The 22,689-nt window shown below is 42.1% G+C and overlaps 1 protein-coding gene across 8 annotated transcripts in view; it reads right to left on the bottom strand.

Moving 5' to 3' along the window:
• The window catches only part of ntrk3a (neurotrophic tyrosine kinase, receptor, type 3a), a 286,833-nt gene that overhangs the window by 173,541 nt on the left and 90,603 nt on the right, over positions 1–22,689 (bottom strand). For all 8 annotated transcript variants that reach the window (XR_006839310.1, XM_046353608.1, XM_046353618.1 and 5 more), the window contains exon 4: positions 953–1,021. Coding sequence is in view for 7 of the 8 variants with exons in the window: in XM_046353608.1 (XP_046209564.1) it covers positions 953–1,021 (69 nt within the window). In the remaining variant the exon portion in view is untranslated. The remainder of the gene's footprint in view (positions 1–952; positions 1,022–22,689) is intronic.

Genomic DNA, 22,689 nt, shown 5'->3' with positions numbered 1-22,689 from the left:
TCTCCACCATTAAGTCTTTGCTGAAGACTCATCTCTTCAGTAGGCCATAAGATTGTATGGCCCAGGAGTGTGAAGGTAGTTCTTGAGCATTCTACATCTCTATCAGTTATATTGTATATGTTTCCAACTGCAGATACCGTGTGTGTGTGTGTGTGTGTGTGTGTGTGTGTGTGTGTGTGTGTGTGTGTGTGTGTGTGTGTGTGTGTGTGTGTGTGTGTGTGTGTGTGTGTGTGTGTGTGTGTGTGTGTGTGTGTGTGTGTGTGTGTGTGTGTGTGTGTGTGTGTGTGTGTGTGTGTGTGTGTGTGTGTTGATGCATTAGTACTGAAAATGAGACATCTCCTGATTCTCTTTGCCAGGGATAGAAAAGACGGAAAGGCTCTGGAGCAATGAACCGCCCTAGCTGTCTCTGCCTGGCCGGTTTCCCTCTCTCCACTGGGATTCTCTTTCTCTAACCCTATTACAGGGGCTGAGTCACTGGCTTACTGGTGCTCTTCCATGCCGTCCGTAGGAGGGGTGCGTCACTTGAGTGGGTTGAGTCGCTGACGTGGTCTTCCTGTCTGGGTCCCCCCCTTGGGTTGTGCCGTGGCAGAGATCTTTGTGGGCTATACTCGGCCTTGTCTCAGGATGGTAAGTTGGTGGTTGAAGATATCCCTCTAGTGGTGTGGGGGCTGTGCTTTGTCCATGTTCTGTTATAATCTCCACCCGGCACAGCCAGAAGAGGACTGGCCACCCCTCGTTGCCTGGTTCCTCTCTAGGTTTCTTCCTAGGTTTTGGCCTTTCTAGGGAGTTTTTCCTAGCCACCGTGCTTCTACACCTGCATTGCTTGCTGTTTGAGGTTTTAGGCTGGGTTTCTGTACAGCACTTTGATATATCAGCTGATGTAAGAAGGGCTATATAAATACATTTGATTTGATTTTGATTTTGATTTGATAAAAAATGTACAAAAACTTACAGCTCGAAGAGTTGAAGATTCTGGAAGAGTTGCCATGATAATGTGGTCAGAGGATTCTTCGATAAGTTTCTGTAGAAGAGAGGGAGATGGAGAAAACACAGAGAGAGGGATAAATGTATTAGTGCTGGACTATGTGGCCAAGGCGGGTGAAGAAAACAGCAGCAGAGAAAACACAAAGCACAAACCAAAAGAAACACGAAAAATCCTGAGAGAATAAGTGGTGCCAGAGGGAACGGAGCAGCCTTGACAATCCAATAAAGACAGACTTGGTCATTTTCAAGACAACAAATTAAATAGAGACAGCGAGGGCCTGAGGCCTTCAAATCCAATACAAAGGAGGTGAGATAAGGCATGTAACCACCAGAGCACCTCTCTAAGGTGTTAAACCCTGAAATGGAGGCATTCTTGTAGAGCGAGAGGTCCACCAAAGGATCTGTATGTATTCTGGAGAGCTGATAACATATTTATATTTACATTTTTGTCATTTCACAGACACTCTTATCCAGAGCAACTTCCAATACGAATAGGCATGCGCTTCCAGGAGTGAAAAATGGTAGGCTACAGTATGAAGTACAAGGTTGTGCTCAAGATCAACGCAATGATGTGAAAATATTGCACCATCAAACTAACACAGTGAAATGCTCACTAGGGACCAGCTACCCAAGCCCTCTCCAACCCAGAACCATCTCTGTGAAGCGACGGTGAGCACCAGGGGGGTTGAATCACTAATAGTAGAGCCAGGCGAACAGCCACTCATTATCAATATTCATTGAATACTTCAGATCACTTAATACCCTAACACTGCCCTGGTTAGATCCTAGCAGGCCTGCTTGACAGATAATCAATGCATTCCACTGCAGTCTTACCACTCATCTGGCCCTGGGGAGCTGGGGACTGCTGCTTCTCCTCTGCTGCCTTGCTCTGCAGCACCACGGACAGGGAGAGACACACCTCTCAGTAGCCTCTCTATACAGAACCACAGACAGCACAAGACCAGATCAATGGGCAGCATAATTACACATATCTCTTAGTGCTGTCAATAGTGCACATTGCTGTACAATATTCACTGCATACTCGTTATCTGCTCCTCTCTACTACAGGACCATGGACAGCGCCAGTATTCAAACACAGCCCTTTGTCTGTTCTTACTTCAGCACCACGGATAGAGACATACAGTAGGATGGGCAGTTCAGGCTATTTTCTCAAATATAAAGATGAAATCACTCTACTGTACAGTAAATCCTTCCCTATCTCAGGCCTGGCGGTAGGTAGCATAGGCTCAGTATCCCACATTACGGGTAAGAAGCCGGCCTCAGTTGGTCAGGCACAGGAGGCTCTTCAGCAGCCACTGTGACTAATTCAGCTTGAGGATTTCGGAGAGTCAAATTGCCCAGCTGAGGGCTGGTTGCCTGTGCCCCACATTACAGTCCAATTCCTATCACACATCCTCTTCTCCCTGCAGTGTGCACTCATTCACTCCCTTTCAAGGATTTCAAATCGTTGGGTCGGGGTAGACGAAGTCTGTAATTGTTTTTTTTTACCTCAATCATTGAGAGGGAAAGGGGGGGAAATCTCACCGTTCATACCATTCTTTATCATTATACATGTTATGGCGTAGTTGAATCATGGATAGTCTATGTTGTTTACATGTTTACATTGTGGTCCTTCTGTAGCTCAGTTGGTAGAGCATGGCGCTTGTAACGCCAGGGTTGGTTCGATCCCGGGATCAAATGAAACACACAAAAGTCGCTTTGGATGTTAAATGGCATATATTATTATTATTATTATTATATTATGTTTAAGGTTCAAAGGAAAAGGCCTGTCCAGGTTGATTGCATCAAATGAAACAACAAAATTGTTCCTTTCATTTCAGGAAACATTACCGCGATGCTTAATGTGCTTCCTCGGCAAGTACTTCATTTGGTGGTTGGGTGCATTGGGATCCCATAGGCCAGTTGGGTGCATTGGGATCCCATAGGCCAGTGGTTCCCAACCTTTTTTCGGGTACTGTACCACCAACTGAATTTTGCTCTGCCCGGAGTCCCTCTGAAGTACCCCCTCATGTGCATTTTACCAGCAGGCCTGTGGTCTAATATGTCTTCTCTGACGAGGTATCCCCCTTTCCCAAGTACCCTCAGGGGTCCTAGTACCCCTGGTTGGGAACTACTGCCCTAGACTAACCCTACTAAACACTGATGCACAGCTGCACATGCCTGTTTCCGTAGCTGCACATGCCTGTTTCCGTGGCAACGAAAAAGCCAAAGAGGTGCCTTGCATTTTCTGTGACACAGAGAGAACAGAACCCTACACAGAGGGAACAGACCCCTACACAGAGGGAACAGAACCCCACACAGAGGGAACAGAACCCTACACAGAGGGAACAGAACCCCACACAGAGGGAACAGAACCCACACAGAGGAAACAGAACCCCACACAGAGAAAACAGAACCCTACACAGAGGGAACAGAACCCCACAGAGGACCTGCGACCACCATAACAGAGACAGAGCGTGTGACCCGGCATTACAGCAGCCGTGTCGAGCCAGGTCTCCAGAGACAATGGTAACGAATCCCCAAGCTAGCTGAAGGATTAGGAGCCAGGAGGACTGCACCACCAAGACGCCAGGAGGACTCAGGATGCTACTAGCATCTTCCATAACACTCTATGTGCACCCCTGGCCCCTGGCATTCTAATCACCTCATTAAATTGATAATGAGATTATTAAAGCTGCATCCATTGGGACTAGCAGGGGCTGTATGGTTTAATTCTACATGTTATTATTCTTGGCACACAAAGGAGTTCATCTGGACACTGTGTATTAAGAGCCCAGTCCTAGGAAAATAACATGTCGCCAGAGCCAGAGCTAACTGAGCCGGCAAAAAGACTGTCTGTCTGTCCATCTGTCTATCAAGCCTGTCCCCCTGAGGATGGGGACACGCTAATGAGAAATGGGAACTCTACACAAAGACTGCCCTCAGAAGGACAAATATAGACACTGGAATTAGATACAAGTGTACTGTAAGAGGAAAAGCTAGTGTTTCTAAGAAAGTATGCCCATGAAGATGGCCTGTTGACAAAGGATTTTTTCTGGCTGCTAGACAACAGAGTATTAGTAGTGATTAGTAATGGTTTCTGCAGTTGTTGACCTGCCCTTTGCAGCATCAAAAGATGATGCTCCCCAGTCTAACAGTCACCTTCCATCTGTGTAACAGTGATAAAGAGATAATGGCATCACATGGGAATGGAACTATGATGTGAGCTGCAGCTTTTCAGAGGAAAAAAAAACAAATAAATTCACACCATTAGTCTAAAAATGGAACACAATAACGGAATTTTTTAGGAAACCTCTCTTGGCTCAAAAATAATCCCTTTCAGATTGTCACACAGACAGAATCAATTACTGGAATGGTTTAGGGAGAGCTTCATACTGGAACAGGGGAAGAGCAGGAGGCCTCTGGAAGAACTCGTGTTGTTTAGACACAGTATCTTTTGCATACAGGGGCGGCCCCCGGCATAAGCGAATGTATTATTATTATTTATTTTTGATTTAACCTTCATTTAACTAGGCAAGTCAGTTAAGAACAAATTCCTATTCACAATGAAGGCCTACCCCGGCCAAACCAGGACAACGCTGGGCCAATTGTGCGCCGCCCTGTGGGACTCCCAATCACGGCCGGATGTGATACAGCCTGGGTTCAAACCAGGGACTGTAGTGACGCCTCTTGCACTGAGATGCAGTGCCTTAGACTGCTGCGCCACTCGGGAGGCTGTATGCACTTTTTTTTAGGAACTCAGTCAGGTATAGTAGAAAACACAAGTTCTGATTCTGACATTTGGTTGTGCATCAGCACAATTTTTATTTTCTTGTCATTCACTCAATAAGCTGTATCAGCTAACAATTGTATTATTGGTCATTTAGTCTAACCAGCTATCTAAACTTGTAGTAATCATTGCTGAATACCCACTGAGCATGCAAGGCACATGCCCAGGGACCCTGACTTCCAGGGGGCCCCCATTGGTTTTGTTAGTCACTCTCACTCAGATATCATATTAACATGGCATAAGTCATGGCAAAATGTGTAGAATTGCTGGAAATTATCTGTTAAACTGCACATTTGTTCTTTCTGTTCAATGGCAAAATTAATAGAATTGTATGAAATGTGTTGCAGAATTACAAAATGTTCTCTCCTCCCCAGGGCAAAATGTGTAGAATTGAAGGAAATTAACTTTTTTTTAATAGTTCTCTCCACCATTAAGAGGTGAGACACTAAAAGGTGGGGGGGCCCCCCAACCAAACCTCGCTTAGGGCCCCCAAAAGGCTAGAACCAACCCTGAATGCATCGGTGCACTATATGTTGGCATGAATATGCTTGGGTGTGTAATCATGCATAGATGCGTGCAATGACCATATGAGCATGTGTGTATATTCTGTGCAAGGCATTCAGACTGTCACTCTACGTGTGTCCTTGTGGGTAAACGGTCGTATCTGTAGCGTATCTGTGCAATTATGATGTAGCCATGAGCCTGAATGTGTTCTGTGTTAGACGGAGAGTGCTGTGTGAGTGGTGTTGGAGGGTTGGAAGGGTGAAGGAGCCTGTCGATGTGGATTACGAACCCTATTAACATAAAGAGGGAAGAATGATTAAGTCCTTATGAAGGCTTCATTACCTCATAACCAGGCATTGCACCCAAAGCACATGGGAACTGTTTTTCTTCACACTTTTCCTCTGTTCCTCAGCCAGTGTATTGTGTTAGGCTCATTGAATCAGAGAATTGATCATGAGAGAGAGATCAAGGAGAGAGCAGTCAAAGCCCCAATGCAATTATCACTCTGAACAACAATAAGGTCGGGGGCAGATGCTTCCGCTGTAACACCTTCCCAAGGTGACTTGCAGGCCTGGGAGTGGGCTTTCCCTCGGTAGGTGAGAGGGGTAGGGGAGATGGATGAAGGCAACAACACTTCTCCCATTGTTAAGTCCTGCCTCCCCGTCACTAGGCCTGCCTCCCTACACCACTAGACCACCACCCGTCTGCATGCAAGAACGGAAGTGTCCTTTTCAAAGGTCATTCTTCGTTACAGTCATGAGAAATGTCAGCTAAAATTGGATTTGGGAAGAGAAGGCAATAACAAATAAATATATAAATCAAATCAGACATCAAATGTGACGCCTTGCCCCAAACACACAGGAGTAGACATGTTGTTATTAAAAGTTAGAAAGACTAACAGGTGGAAATGAATCATGGAAGAAGGTCACAGGCTAAGCAGACAGAGCCTTCCTCTTCAGAGTCAATACGATCCTTCTGACATTTGATAATGCTCTTCACACGCCTCATAGACATCAGCAGGGTTATTTATAGCAGAGGTATAAATTTGCTTGTCAATTAACACAGTTCAGAGCTGATTATAATTTCCTCTGCAGAGCTGCTGTATACTATGCATATCTTGAGGCGGGTAAATTTACATTGAGTGAGGGTGGAAAAGGTTATAAGGTTATTCTTCTGATCCGTTTCCTGCATGTATATCATGTACAGTATATCACAACAGCGCAGCTGCATTTAATAAGGTATGCTATTCATGATATTCACAGACATTTGCATATGTGTGTCATGGGACACCACAAAATGTTGATGAGTGGGTCCTCCTGATTGGCTCCAGCAGGGGGTTAGGGGACTCTGGGGCTACAGCCCCTCATCTATAATGCAGGTGAAGAAGTCAACGGGAGAACTAGGGCCCATTGTTAATAGCATGGCAATTATACATAGCCTGCAGTTAAATACTGCATACAGTAGGACTGATTTTTCCATGTTTTATCTCCCAGTAGTCTCAAGCCAAAGGCAGTCCTTTAGATCTGCAGATGGGATTGGGTGCAGTTAGAATGACACCAACCATCTCAGAAGATGGCATATATTACTGTTTGTCAGACCTTAGCAGGTTAGCATGGGGCAATGTGGCCATAACTGACATGGACTGACTTGGGCCGGATGGCACCTTTAAGGAGATGCGTCTTATCAGTATTACGGCACCTGTGGATGACAAACAGCTAGGCCTATGTGTTATAGTGGAAGCAATGAAACAATTTACACAGAACATGATAAGGCAGTTTTAAAATGCGTAGATACTATCGAAAACAACCACATTACTCAAATGAAATGGTCATCAATAATTTAGCATTCTAACATATTTGGAGGTATATAAAGTGTAATTGAAGTAAGACAGGGTCCCCAAACTCGGTCCTGCCTCCCCAATGTGTTATTTGAGTCAGCTGTGTTGCTAGGGCGAGTTTGGGACACCGAGTTGGGGAAACCCTGGTATAGGAGACCAGATTAGGTCTACCTGTGAAAACACCTCACAGATGGAAGATAACACCCCTGAGCCTCGTGTTATGATGGGTTTATCTTTTAACAATATTGCCAGGTGCCAGAAATTCCTGCAAAATCAACTGAAAAAGTTGCTCAATATTTATTGAAATGACAGAAGGGAATGTATCTGACAGAAGTGAAAAGGAGATTGGTTTTACGCACAAGACACTCACTCAATTCAAAGCTGCCCCGACAGAATAGATATATTTTTTTTACAACAAGAACACAAATCTCTTGAATCCCTGTACACACCCATTTATAATATCTCACCCACATAATCAGGATAACCACAGGGGGTTGCCTATTACTGTTTCCTGCACCCAGATATCAATTCCTCTCTGCCACCCATACCATGGAAAGACTAAATGAATGTGACTGAAAGAAATCTCTTTCAAATTCATGTCGGTTTGCTTCAAAAGCTTCCGAAAAGTCCCCATGTATGACACGCATCTACACAAAAGCTTCAATTAAATACGGTCTTTATGTCTCAAAGAAATATTGTTTTCATCAAACACATACACAATATATACAAGCCTGGGTATATCATTTCAACTCAAATAGAATGGGGGGTGAAAGCATACATATAGCCATATAAGGCGAGATGCCAATGTTTATTTGGAAGCCGTAATGCAAGGTCACATTTCTCAGGGCGCATTTCAACCCAGTCACTCAGGTGAGCTATTCAAATGCCTGATCTCTGCAATGTGTCGCTCCATTTACTTTGTTGATATTGCTTTATGCGTATGGATATGCCTGTCTGCCTCAAACATCTATCAGTAACTCTTGGATTCTCAACTGTCCTAGATACTGAGGTTACGCTTTAAATGTAAATTCAGCTATTGCCTCTCCAACTGCTGCCCTGCTCACCCCAGAAAATATACAACTAAACTGAGAAAGTGTAACATTGGGGATGGTTTCGGGGAACTAAGACCCGAATTCAAAGATACTGTGTCTCAGTATCTACATTTTCATATATTATACAATCAATGGGGTGCTTTTGTGTTGTTGTTTTCAAAGATGATGTTTTTGTTGCGTTATCTTATCAAGGCAAAAGATCATTTCCCAAAACATTATCACAGCTACAACTGAACCATCCAAATGAGATAAGATCAGAGATAACAAGATAGGGATTTTTCCTGAGGTATCATTAATGCATTAGGTGCTTTCTGCACTGCAGTTCTTATTTCTTCACTCTTTAATGACCACTTAATGGAATGGTTTTTGTTCCTTTCCCTTAAATTATAATAGTTCTAGGTTTTCTGAATCCTTTCTGTGAATTATGACAAAGTATTAGATTGAGACACACAATTGTGTAGGGGAGAATTTAGCTTCTTTTTTTCCCAGCATCACTCCATCAAGAGAAATATAGTATTCTTTCTAACAAAGATATCTAGATATATTTCAGGACGTTGTGTATTCCTGGAAATAATCCAAATTCAAAAAGTGTTATCTTTGCACAACTTACTTTGGGTATGGGGTAAGTTGAGGCACGGGACAGGGTAAGTGAAGCCGCCTTAAAATGTCTGTACTGAATTAAATATTACCACTAACCTTTTAAAACCATGTCTATATTTATTTCCCAAACACAATTCAACACAATCACTATAACTTTTTTGTCCTTTGAATCATTTTAACCATCTTTTAACACAGGCTTCATACCTAACAAAAACATTGTACTTTTTTATTATACTTTTAATACAGCTTCACACCTTATAAACACTTTGTACTTTTTAAAACACTTTAACACAGGCCAGGCCCTGTTGTTACCTCATATCCAAGTGATAATGCCTTGCATTACGCCTGGGAAGAAAACACATCCATTTGCTTAACTTTCCATTGGCTCAACCATAGGCTCAACTTACCTCAAGGCAAACATTTTCACTATATTAGCCCACACAGCTACAAGGATACACTTTCATGCTAGGTTTAGGACCTCGTATTGAAGCTTATATAGACCCCAACTGATGTATAGAACAATCTTAAAATTATCTACTTTGGTTTAGATACAAGCTTTGGTTTAGATACAAACCTTGAACACAATAAATTAATTTGACTTGTTAAAAATAATTTTTGGGTGGATCTAACTTGCTTACCACTATTTCCATATGGTTTATTCCTTCACAGACTCCATGAAATGAAGACCTATTCCTAAATATATATTCACATGATTCATGTTGTGTATGGTTTTCTAGAAACAAGGGTGTCTCAATTTACTCTGTGGCTCAACTTACCCCACTCTCCCCTATTGATCATAGCTACTCTATCCAGATTGGATAGAATAAGGTATGAAGGCTGTTTTGATGATGGAGCAGTAATAAAGGAATCACTATTGAAACACATACAAACATTTAGGCCCTAAGTCTAGGAGGTGTATACATGTAGCTGTTTTTGTCTCAGAGATAATGATCTTCAACACTCCTCCTACACACCATGGTGATAAAAACACACGTGTGTTCCCCTTATTGACTGGCTGTCTCATAAACATCCTTTGTAAAGGGCATAATCTATGTAGCATTGGGTCTAGTTTAAATGTGTAGGGCAGTCAGGACTGCCTGAAGAGAAGTTGTCAACATCCTTTACTAGAGTCTCGGAGCCAAAGAGACAACGTCAGGCGGTGTCCATCATCCTGACTGTTTCATTATTTACTGGCCAGTGTCCTGATAGTGGAGTTCCCAGAGGGCCAATGCTGTGCTATTATATGGGGCAGCCCTGTGCTGTTCCAACCCTCCCCAGAGAGACACACAGCGCTGTGATCTCAGGACACTCCGGGCCTCACACAGATGAATAACCCAGTGTCTTTGAAGAAGGACCACCAAAAAAGAAAACAATGTATCCTTTGCCACCCCCCTCCCTCCCTCCCTGTCTACCCCCGTACCTCCCCCATGTGATTATGTAAAGGTGGCTGTCACCCATCGCCGGTGCTCTTCCTGTCTTCTTGAAAGACCGTGAACCAGCGGACCCCAAGACGTGGGAAAAGAGAAAAACTCCCTTGCCTTTGCTTAGTGGGGGGAAGTATTAATCAGACCAAATATGTTTTAGCTTCCCCTGCGCTCTCTTTTGATTAGTCATTGTGACGTGGCTGGGAGGCACAACAATGGAGCTGTTTGTCCAGCGCCGGGCTCAGAGAGCGCCCCTGGTCTGCACACTAATTGTCTCATTAATGATCACGAAGCTGCTTTTGCCTCACATTTATTATTCTACTTTACCAGGAAAGGGGACACAGAAAACCCATTGCAGCTTTCGCATCACTATGGTCATGTGAATGTTAATGGGCTGTAATGTTAGCCCCGGTGTCTCGTGACACATAAATAAAGAGGCCGTGTAGATGGTGACTCAATTAATAGGTGGGCTAGTTAAGTTACATTTATACAGAGCTGCTTTCGTGTTGCTTTTTTGTTGCATTGAACTCCGAAATGACCGTGCCTGGAAGTGCTCTTGTGTTTCGAAACAGGGAGACAGGCAAGTCAAAGAGAGAAATGACCTGGCAAGATCCATTCATTGCAGAGTGGGAAAGATTTTCAGTCAGTCACCAACACACTCACACACACTGTTCTGAACCGAATTGAAAAACACAGAGTGAGAATGAATAGTTAAGTAGGTCATCCACAGGGTTTGTGTGAGAAAGCTAGGCATTACCAGAATTGGAAAGAGCAGATGAAATTGACAATAAGCACTTGGCATCCCGCCACCACCGCCACCTCACTGTCACTCCACACCCTCTATGCACCCCACATCTATCCACCCTGGAAAAGCCAGCCAGCCAATAACTGCTTCTGATAACAAGAAACCCAAGGTAAAACCCAGTCCCCCATGCCCAGCCAACTCCACACTAGGCTACTCTCCATGCGAATGGCGTGTACTGTTCATGTTTGCAATACGAACACAACGGTTGAGAAAGTCTTCCCCTTTCCTTGTCATGCTGCTGTATTACAGGGTCTCTGAGATGTCTGAGCTCCTTGTTTAATTAAAGCACATTCACAGCTTGGGTGCAATTGTCTAATATTTCTCCAAACAATGAATTTCCTGCTCTGCCAACTGAGGAGACAATGACAATTTGACTGCAGTGAAGATTGTCTTCCGCTGCTTCCGCCTCCAAGAGAAGCCGTGGCACCTCAGCTCAGCTGTCACAGCCCCGAGAAACAAATGGAAGAACTCCATCATTTCTCTAGAATTTCTTCGCCACAGCTCAGCTACCTACGCAATCAAGGCTTGAACGCCACTCCATAAGAGCTTCAACAAAAATATAGTGCATGGTTGCAGCCATGAACAACAAACGTCCACTATGAAGACCAACGATCTGATTCTGGAGTCATGGACATACTACAATGGTGACCTTTTCCCTGACACAGTCGAAAACACATACAGAGTTGCACAGGAAGAGGTTCAAGAGTCCTGCGTTTCATGCGCCCCTTGAGTACTGCTGTTTAATGTGGCCTCAGTTGTCTTCCTTTTTTTCCGCATGTCTCCTTGTTTCCATGGCATAGGCGTCAGCAATTATTGCGCTGGGTAATGAGACGCGTTTAATTAGGCCATAATGAAATGACTGAGGAGGGCGATGAGTCAGCGCCATGCATGCAGAACAAAACACACACACACAGACTACACACTTGCCCAAAACACTCTCTTACAAACACATGCACGCACACGCAGGCACACGCGTACACACACACACATACACACTTCACACTCATCAGTTGGCTGACAGCAGAGGCATCACCATGCTGCAGGAGAACAACAAAAGCAGGATTCGTCAGAACTGCTACATGCCTGTCTGTCACACGTAGCCTAGCGGTTAACCGAAAGGTTGCTAGTTTGAATCCCAGAGCTGACTAGGAGGGAAAGAATCTGTCGATGTGCCCTTGAAAGTCACACTGGATAATAGTGTCTGCTAAATGACAATTTCTTTAAAAAATAAAAATAATATGATGCTGCTGCTGCAAACAGCAGTCCAGTATTAACCATCTACATGTAATAAAGAAAACACCGAGATAAAGTGTCTTAATAGGATGTTGGGCCACCATGAACCAGAGCAGCTTCAATTAACCTTTAAATAGATTCTACTAGTTTCCACGAGAAATTCCATCACTGTTGATGGCGCTAGAAAACGCTATCTCAGGCACTGCTCAAGATTCTCCCTTAAGTGTTCAATTGGTTTTAGATCTGGTGACTGAGTTGTCCATGGCATATGGTTTTCATAATTTTCATGATCATCAAACCATTCAGCGACCACTCGTGCCCTGTGGATTAGGGCATTGTCATCCTATGGGAGCAAAGCCATGGTAGCCAAAATAATGGCCTACCCAGCGTTTTTAAACATGGCCCTAATCACGATAGGATGTTAATTGCTTAATTAACTCAGGAACCACACCTGTGTGGAATCATTTGTGTGGAAGCATCTACTTTTAATATACTTTTTATTCCTCATTTACACAAGTATTTTAAAATTATTTTGGCAGTTATCTGTACCTACTCCTCACTCTGTTACCCAACAACAATATGCTGGTTTAGGACACTGTGTAGGTAAATAATTAGAGCTGGTATTTGTAAAATGACAGTGGTTTGATGTAAGTAGAATCCATAATCTGAAGGTTATTTTTAAAGGGCACTTCGTGATTTGGCCTCTTTTTGAAGATTGCTCATTAACTTCTTATGGCTTGGGGGCAGTATTGAGTAGCTTGGATGAATAAGGTGCCCAGAGTAAACTGCCGGCTACTCAGGCCCAGAAGCTTTGGATTTGGATAGAAAACACTCCGAAGTTTCTAAAACTGTTTGAATGATGTCTGTGAGTATAACAGAACTCATATGGCAGGCAAAAACCTGAGATAAAATCAAACCCGGAAGTGGGAAATCTGAGGTTTGTAGTTTTTCAACTCTGTCTATCCAAGATACAGTGTACATTTGGTCCAATTGCACTTCCTAAGGCTTCCACTAGATGTCAACAGTCTTTAGAACCTTGTTTCAGGCCTCTACTGTGAAGGAGGAGATAATAAGAGCTGATTGAGTAAAAGGTCTGCCAGGTGGCCATGAGCTGATCACGCGCGCTCCCGTGAGAGGTAGCTGCGTTCCATTGCATTTCTAAAGACAAAGGAATTCTCCGGTTGAAACATTATTGAAGATGTATGTTAAAAACATCCTAAAGATGGATTCTATACATCGTTTGACATGTTTGTACGAAATGTAATGACATTTTCGTCTGGCCTGCGCGTCGTGAATTTGGATTTGTGAACTAAAGGCGTAATCAAAAAGGAGGTATTTGGACATAAATGATGGACATTATCGAATAAAACAAACATTTATTGTGGAACTGGGATTCCTGGGAGTGCATTCTGATGAAGATCATCATAGGTAAGTGAATATTTATAATGCTATTTCTGACTTCTGTTTATTATGAGTATTTCTGTAAATTGATGTGGCTCTCTGCAAAATCATCAGATGTTTTGGAAGCAAAACATCACTGAACGTAACAAGCCAATGTAAACTGAGATTTTTGCATATAAATATGAATTTTATTGAACAAAACATACATGCATTGTGTAACATGAAGTCCTATGAGTGTCATTTGATGAAGATCATCAAAGGTTAGTGATTCATTTTATCTCTATTTCTGATTTTTGTGACTCCTCTCTTTGGCTGGAAAAATGGCTGTGTTTTTCTGTGACTAGGTACCGACCTACCATAATCAGATGGTGTGCTTTCGTTGTAAAGCTTTTTTGAAATCGGACACTGTGGTGGGACTAACAACAAGTTTATCTTTAAAATGGTGTAAAATACTTGTTTGAGGAATTTTAATTATGAGATTTCTTGTTGTTTGAATTTGGCGCCCTGCACTTTCACTGGCTGTTGTCATATCGATCCTGTTAATGGGATCTCAGCCGTAAAAAGTTAAGAGATGTTACTGGCCATGACTGAATCCAAACCAGAGTTGTCGTGGTGGTGTGGTTTGATGTGGGTGCGTTGCGTTTGAATATCATACCCTGGCAGATACTGTTGTTTGTCCCCCTGAGTCACCGTAGCAACAACAAAGCCATTTCCTCAAAATAGTCACTTCTCTAAAATAGTCAGAATTAATCTAATGATAAATCAAGAAATCTGCAATTCATTTAGACATTTTTTCCAAGGAGGTCTTAGTCGCAAAATTTAACATCTAGCTAAGGTATTAAAATATTTGTATGAAAAACTAGTCAGTGCACTGCATACAGTGTATCGAGTCGGGAAAGTCTGGCTGTGTGCTCAGGACTGATTTCTGAGAACAATAACATGTCTACAACTTCTGCAAGATTTCAAACTATTGTAAATAAAGCACAAGCTACACACTGTTAACCAGTGCCCAAAATGACTTGCTAGCTAGCTAAGTTCATACCATGTCTGTCAATTAAACTAGCAAGTAGTAGCTAGCAGGCACATTGAGCAGCCAGGCCACAATCCACTAATCAATTCACAGCTGAGTACTGACGTGCAAGTTATTTCCTTTACAACGTTCTCACTATCTATTACCAGAGTGTGTATATGTCTGGCAGTGTTTCATAGGGAATCATCTTTACAAACAAGTTTCATAGGGAATCATGTTCACAAACAGGTTTCATAGGGAATCATGTTCACCAACAAGTTTCATAGGGAATCATGTTCAAAAACAGGTTTCATAGGGAATCATGTTCACCAACAAGTTTCATAGGGAATCATCTTTACAAACAAGTTTCATAGGGAATCATGTTCACCAACAAGTTTCATAAGGAATCATTTTCACAAACAGGTTTCATAGGGAATCATGTTCAAAAACAGGTTTTGTAGGGAATCATGTTCACAAACAGGTTTCATAGGGAATCATGTTCACAATGAGACACAACATGCTCGGGAATGAGTTTTGAAATATTGCCAAGTTGCTGTTGGGATACAAGTGCTCTCTGATTGTCTCAATTCTATTTTCATCCCAAAATGTGGCAGACTCAAGTGATTTGACATTATCAAACACATCAACAAGTGGACACTCCATAAAGGGCTTAGGGCCAAGGGTTATTTCAACTTAACATTGGGGACGTGTCTATTGAAAACAGGATCTGCATAATGGGCAGGTCTACATCACAGTCTGGAGATTCTGGCCACTATGATTGGATAGAGCACGCACATCTGATAGAGCACACAATCAGCACAGCTGCTTCTCCCGTATTAGTGGGCCCTGGGCAAGTGGGCATGATCGTAATCCATACCCAACCCCCTGTCAGTGACAAACTCACTTACAGAATTCAGTTTTAGACCAGACTGACTTTATGACCAAAATGATCCTATTAACACTTTGTAGTCAATGTTGGTACTAGAATGAATGTTTCTGACTCATATCGATGCCATATAGGCCAATTAAAACCAGAGAAGTTGGTTCTAAGGGGCAGTTGACCTTTACTAGGCATCAAGACACAATCATAAAGGGGGAGAGACAGGGATTTTATGTTCTGTCTGTACTTCAACACAAGGCTCATGTAACAGAGAGAACAGCCCTGCAGTTTAGTCTAGATCTGCACTGTACCAAAATAAACGACCCTGCTTAATGCAACTGTCAGACACCCAATGTCAGAGACAGCAGTACTGCAGAATCATAATCATAGTGACTCAAGGACAGGCTGGGCTCAGGCTGGCATCTCTACAACACAAACTAACGAGGAGACAAAGACACAGGCCATCTCTTACACTGGAGAGTTGTGAGGCGGGTTTGCTTGACAGATTTATAAAGAATAAGCAAGGAAATGGGGGAAGAAATAGGGAGAGGGGACAGAGAGAGGGAGAGGGGGAGGGTGCGGGAAAGGGGAGGGAGAGAGGCAAAGTGAGAGAATAAAGACAGAGAAAATGAGTGAGGGGGAGAGAGTGCTATCAGTAAGACATAGCCCATTAGCCAGAACCCTGCCAGCCTTATTAAGTTGCTATGCCAGTTTGACATTAGACAATGGGAGGAGGGGGAAAGGGAGGGGAAGGAGGGACTGAACCAATGATTATGACTTCTGGTTAAGCCCCATGGAAGGACATATCTCTGCCCTCTGTCTTTTTATAGTTCCTCCTAAATCTTCAAAGAAGTTTCCTTTCCATGACAGGAGTGGGTAATTTGTGCTTGATGTCCGAGGGCAACACTGACAAGATATTGTTGGAGATAGTGTCATGTTATTGTTACCGGATTGTGAGAATTGAGATGATGTATTTCATATATCCAAGCATGTATTTTTGTGCTCACTATCTTCCATTTTGTTCCATTCACCTTTCCTTTCTAGCAGTCCAATAAATGTCCTGAGCTGTTGTCCCCATGACAAAGGTCGGCAGTGACAGCTGTGGCTATGTGAAGCCAATCGATCCCGCTCCACATCGCCCGTGACAGTCAGGAGAGGAGGAAGGAAGGGAACAAGGGGGGGGGGTGAAGAGAGGCGATTCCTAAATGTGTTGAGGTGAACAACCCTGTCTGAACTCTGCCACCTGTCTGCCTCTGTGAGTGGCACCATCTGTCCTCTATCTTAAATACCTATCTGATGTTACACCTAGGCTTGGTCATTTACAATGGAACCCTGGCCTACACTGGTCATATATGGCCTACACTGGAACTATATATATATATATATATATATATATATATATATATATATATATATATATATATATATATATATATATATATATACTGTATAGTTTCAGTGTAAATGACCAGATCAGTGTAGCCATATTGTTATTAATGTATTTATTTAACATTTATTTAAATAAATAGGCAAGTCAGTTAAGAACAAATTCTTATTTACAATGACGGCCTACCAGGGAACAGTGGGTTAACTACCTTTTCAGGAATAGAACAAAAGATTAGTACCTTGTCAGTTCGGGGATTCAATCCAGCAACCTTTTGATTACTGGCCCAATGCTCTGAACACTTGGCCACCTGCCACCCTGACATACTGTAGATGGCTTATACTGGTCATTTACAATGGAACTATGGCTACACTGATCAATTACACTGGAAATATATGGCCAACACTGGAAATGGAGAATGGAATTAAGGCCTACACTGGTCATTTACACTGGAACTAAAGCCTAAACTGGTTATTTACACTGGAACAATATGGCTTACACTGATCATTTACACTGAAGCTATATGGCCTACACTGGTCATCTACACTGGAACCTTATGGCCTACACTGGTCTTTTACACTGGAACTATATGGTTAACACTGACCATTTACACTGGAAAATATGGTTAACACTGGTAATTTTCAATGGTACTATATGGCCTACACTGGTCATTTACACTGAAACTATAAGGCCTACAGACTGGTAATTTACAATGGAACTATATGGCCTACACTGGTCATTTAAACTGGAACTATATTGGTTACACTGGTCAATTACACTGGAAATATATGGCCAACACTGGAAATGGAGAATGGAATTAAGGCCTACACTGGTCATTTACACTGGAACTAAAGCCTAAACTGGTTATTTACACTGGAACAATATGGTTTACACTGGTCATTTACACTGAAACTATAAGGCCTACAGACTGGTAATTTACAATGGAACTATATGGCCTACACTGGTCATATAAACTGGAACTATATTGGCTACACTGGTCATTTACACTGGAACTATATTGGCTACAATGGTCATTTAAACTGGAACTATATTGGCTAAACTGGTTATTTACACTGGAACTATATGGCCACACAGACTGGTCATTTAGACTGGAACAATAAGGCCTACACTGGTCATTTAAACTGGAACTATATTGGCTACAATGGTCATTTAAGCTGGAACTATATTGGCTAAACTGGTTATTTACACTGGAACTATATGGCCACACAGACTGGTCATTTAGACTGGAACAATAAGGCCTACACTGGTCATTTAAACTGGAACTATATTGGCTAAATTGGTTATTTAGACTGGAACTATATGGCCTACACTGGTCATATAGACTGGATCTATATGGCCCACACAACTATATTGGCTACAGTGGTCATTTAGTCCAGAGCTATATGGCCTATGCTGGTCATTTGCACTGGAACTATAAGTCCTACGCTGGTCATCTACACTGGAACTGTATGGCCTATAGTGGTCATTTACGATTGAATTATATTGGCTCCACTGGTTTTTTACACTGGAACTACGTGGCCTACACTGGTCATTTACACAGGAACTGTATGGCCTACATTGGTAATTAACACTGAAACTAGAAGACCTACACTGGTCATTTACACTGAACATAGATGGCCTACACTGGTCATTTAGAATGGAACTATATGGCCTACACTAGTATTTGATACTGAACATGTATGCCCTACACTGGTCATTTAGAATGGAACTATATGGCCTACACTAGTATTTTATACTGAACATAGATGGCCTACACTGGTCATTTAGAATGGAACTATATGGCCTACACTGGTAATTTACACTGAAAATGTATGGCCTACACTGGTCATTTAGAATGGAACTATATGGCCTACACTGGTCATTTAGACTGGAACTATATGATCAACACTGGTCATTTAGACTAAAACTATATTGCCAATACTGGTCATTTAAACTGGAACTGTAAGGACTACACTGGTCATTTACAATGTCACTATATTGGCTACACTGGTCATTTTGACTGGAAATATAAGGCCGAAGCTGGTAATTTACACTTGGTCATTTGCACTGGAACTATATAGCCTACACTGGTCATCTACACTGAAAATATATGGTCTACACTGGTCATTTAGACTGGAAGTATATTGGCTACACTGGTAATTTACACTTGAACTATATGGCCTCACAGACAGTCATTTTGACTGGAACTATAAGACCTACACTGGCCATTTAAACTGGAACTATATGGCCTACACTGGCCATTTAAACTGGAACTATATGGCCTACACTGGTCATATTGACGGGAACTATAAGGCCTAAACTGGTCATTTACACTGGGTCATTTACACGGGAAGCATAAGGCGTAAACTTGTCATTTACACAGGAACTATATGGCCTACACTGGTCATTTACACTGGGACTTTATGGCCTACACTGGTCATTTAAAATGGAACTATATGGCCTACACTGGTCATTTATGATGGAACTATATTGGCTACACTGGTTATTTATACTGGAACGATATCGCATAGACTGGTCATTTTGACTGGAACTATAAGGTCTAAGCTTGTTATTTACACTGGGGCATTTACAATGGAACAGTAAGGCTACACTGGTCATTTACACTGAATCTTTAAGGCCTACACTGGTCATTTACACTGAATCTATAAGGCCTACACTGGTCATCTACACTGAAAATATATGGCCTACACTGGTCATTTAGAATGGAATTATATGGCCTACACTGGTAATTTAGAATGGAACTATATGGCCTACACTGGTCATTTATGATGGAACTATATTGGCTACACTGGTTATTTATACTGGAACGATATCATATAGACTGGTCATTTTGACTGGAACTATAATGTCTAAGCTTGTTATTTACACTGGGTCATTTAGACTGGAATCATTAGGCCTATACTGGTAATTTATAATGGAACTATATTGGCTACACTAGTTATTTATACTGGAACGATATCGCATAGACTGGTCATTTTGACTGGAACTATAAGGTCTAAGTTTGTTTTTTACACTGGGTCATTTACAATGGAACAGTAAGGCTACACTGGTCATTTACACTGAATCTACAAGGCCTGCACTGGTCATCTACACTGAAAATATATGGCCTACACTGGTCATTTAGAATGGAACTATATGGCCTACACTAGTATTTTACACGGAACATAGATGGCCTTCACTGGTCATTTAGAATGGAACTATATGGCCTACACTAGTATTTTACACTGAACATAGATGGCCTACACTGGTCATTTAGAATGGAACTATATGGCCTACACTAGTATTTTACACTGAACATAGATGGCCTACACTGGTCATTTAGAATGGAACTATATGGCCTACACTGGTATTTTACACTGAAAATGTATGGCCTACACTGGTCATTTAGACTGGAAGTATATGGCCTAAACTGGTCATTTAGACTGGAACTATATGATCAACACTGGTCATTTAGACTAAAACTATATTGCCAATACTGGTCATTTAAACTGGAATTGTAAGGACTACACTGGTCATTTACATGTCAATATAGTGACTATGTCACTATATTGGCTACAGTGGTCATTTAGTCCGGAGCTATATGGCCTACACTGGTCATTTTGACTGGAAATATAAGGCCGAAGCTGGTAATTTACACTTGGTCATTTGCACTGGAACTATATAGCCTACACTGGTCATCTACACTGAAAATATATGGTCTACACTGGTCATTTTGACTGGAACTATAAGGCCTACACTGGTCATTTAAACTGGAACTATAAGGCCTACACTGGCCATTTAAACTGGAACTACATGGCCTACACTGGTCATATGGCCTACACTGGTCATTTTGACTGGAAGTATATGGCCTACACTGGTCACTTAGACTGGAAGTATATGGCCTACACTGGTCATTTTGACTGGAAGTATATGGCCTACACTGGCCATTTAAACTGGAACTACATGGCCTACACTGGTCATATGGCCTACACCAGGGGTGTCAAAGTCAAATGGACGGAGGGCCAAATAAAAAATTTAGCTACAAGCCGAGGGCCGGACTGTTCGAATGTTCATTGAAAATTTTTTAAATGACGCATATAGTCTAGTGAACCTAATTGAACCTACTGAAAACCTAACAAATATATTCCAATATGATCAGATAAATAAAGCAATATTTTCTTATGGCTCTGTCAGTAATCTTTAATTTTCAACAGACACAAAAGACAAATTTCCTTTATATAAAAATCCCCATAACATGAACATTAAATGAAAGAAACCGGTATTCAAGGCACCATCAGTAGCCTATATTTTCTATTTTAGCAAAAGTGGGCTAAATTTACTTCAAAGAAAAAAACAATAATAGCAATTTTCTATCATCCACTCAACTGAAATATTTTTAAAATATAATTGGATTGAAATACAATAAAATAAAGTGCAAAAATCTATTAATCAAAAACAACACTTTGTTTAAGGAGAAGTAACATGCAGTGAAAACAAATATTAAACTTTAACTTTTAAACTTGAACTGAGTAAAAACTCTAAATATGTGATTGCACAGTAATGTTCACTTGTTTGAGGTTGAGGGTGATACTTGGTGGTGTCCCATCTTTTCCACAAGTTCATCAATGTTCGGGGGTAAGGCTCTGAGCTGAGGAAATCCTCAGAATTGAGTGGAGGTGTTCAGCAGTAAGTCGACTTCTGTGTGATGTTTTGTTCAAGTTCATCAAAGAAAACAGTTGTTCACACAGGTATGTGCTGCCAAACATAGACAACGTTTGAGCAGCCTGGATGCGCAGCTGGGGCATTGTGTCGGGAGGAAACGGGCGAACTCCGCAGCACCCACTGCCGCATATTTTGCCCTCAGTGCATCATTGCATTGGAGGTCAATCAACTCCATTTGGAGGTTTGGTGGTGAGCTTTCCACGTCAACAGCAAATGGGTTACCGAGCAGTTCCAACCTGCTTTTTGTGCTTCAAAGTCAGCAAATCGGCGTCGAAAGTCAGCGGCAAGCATACCTATTTTATCAGCCAACTGTGCGCTCGGGAACGCACTGGTAGAGAGCTTCTCTTTCATGGTCTGGCAGCTGGGAAAGTGGCTCAAATTTTCTTTCCGCATCTGCGTCTCCCACAGAGTCAGTTTGGTTTTAAATGCCTTCACTGTACTGTACATATCAGAGATGACACGATCCCGACCCTGCAGCTGCAAGTTCATTGCATTCAGATGACTCGTAATGTCACACAGAAAAGCCATTTCACACAGAAACATTTCGTCTCGGAGTTGTGTTGTGTCTTTCCCTTTGCTGTCCAAGAACAGACAAATCTCCTCACGAAGCTCGAAACATCTTTGAAGCACCTTTCCCTGGCTTAGCCATCGCACCTCTGTGTGATAAGGCAAATCACCATGCTCCGTTTCTAACTCCGTCAGAAATGCCTTGAACTGGCGGTGATTCAAACCTTTGGCTCTGATAAAGTTAACTGTGCGCGTGATGATGCTCATTACATGCTCCATTTTCAAGGCTTTACCGCACAACGCTTCCTGGTGTATGATACAATGATAAGCTGTCAGCTCACCTGTCGCGTTTTCCTCTTGCATCTTTTCCCGTATCTTCGTCACCAGTCCGCTCCTGTGTCCACACATCGCAGGTGCTCCGTCGGTTGTCAAACCCACGAGTTTTTCCCAAGGCAGCTCCATCTCATTTACACATCTTGACACCTCTTCATACAAATCATGCCCCGTAGTTGTGCCATGCATAGGACGTAAAGCCAAAAACTCCTCTGTCACGCTTA

The sequence above is a fragment of the Oncorhynchus gorbuscha genome, linkage group LG01 (genome assembly GCF_021184085.1).
Source record: "Oncorhynchus gorbuscha isolate QuinsamMale2020 ecotype Even-year linkage group LG01, OgorEven_v1.0, whole genome shotgun sequence".
NCBI classification, from domain to species: domain Eukaryota; kingdom Metazoa; phylum Chordata; class Actinopteri; order Salmoniformes; family Salmonidae; genus Oncorhynchus; species Oncorhynchus gorbuscha.
Note: the sequence above shows the minus strand (reverse complement) of the source record. Positions and strands in the feature narration are given on the sequence as shown.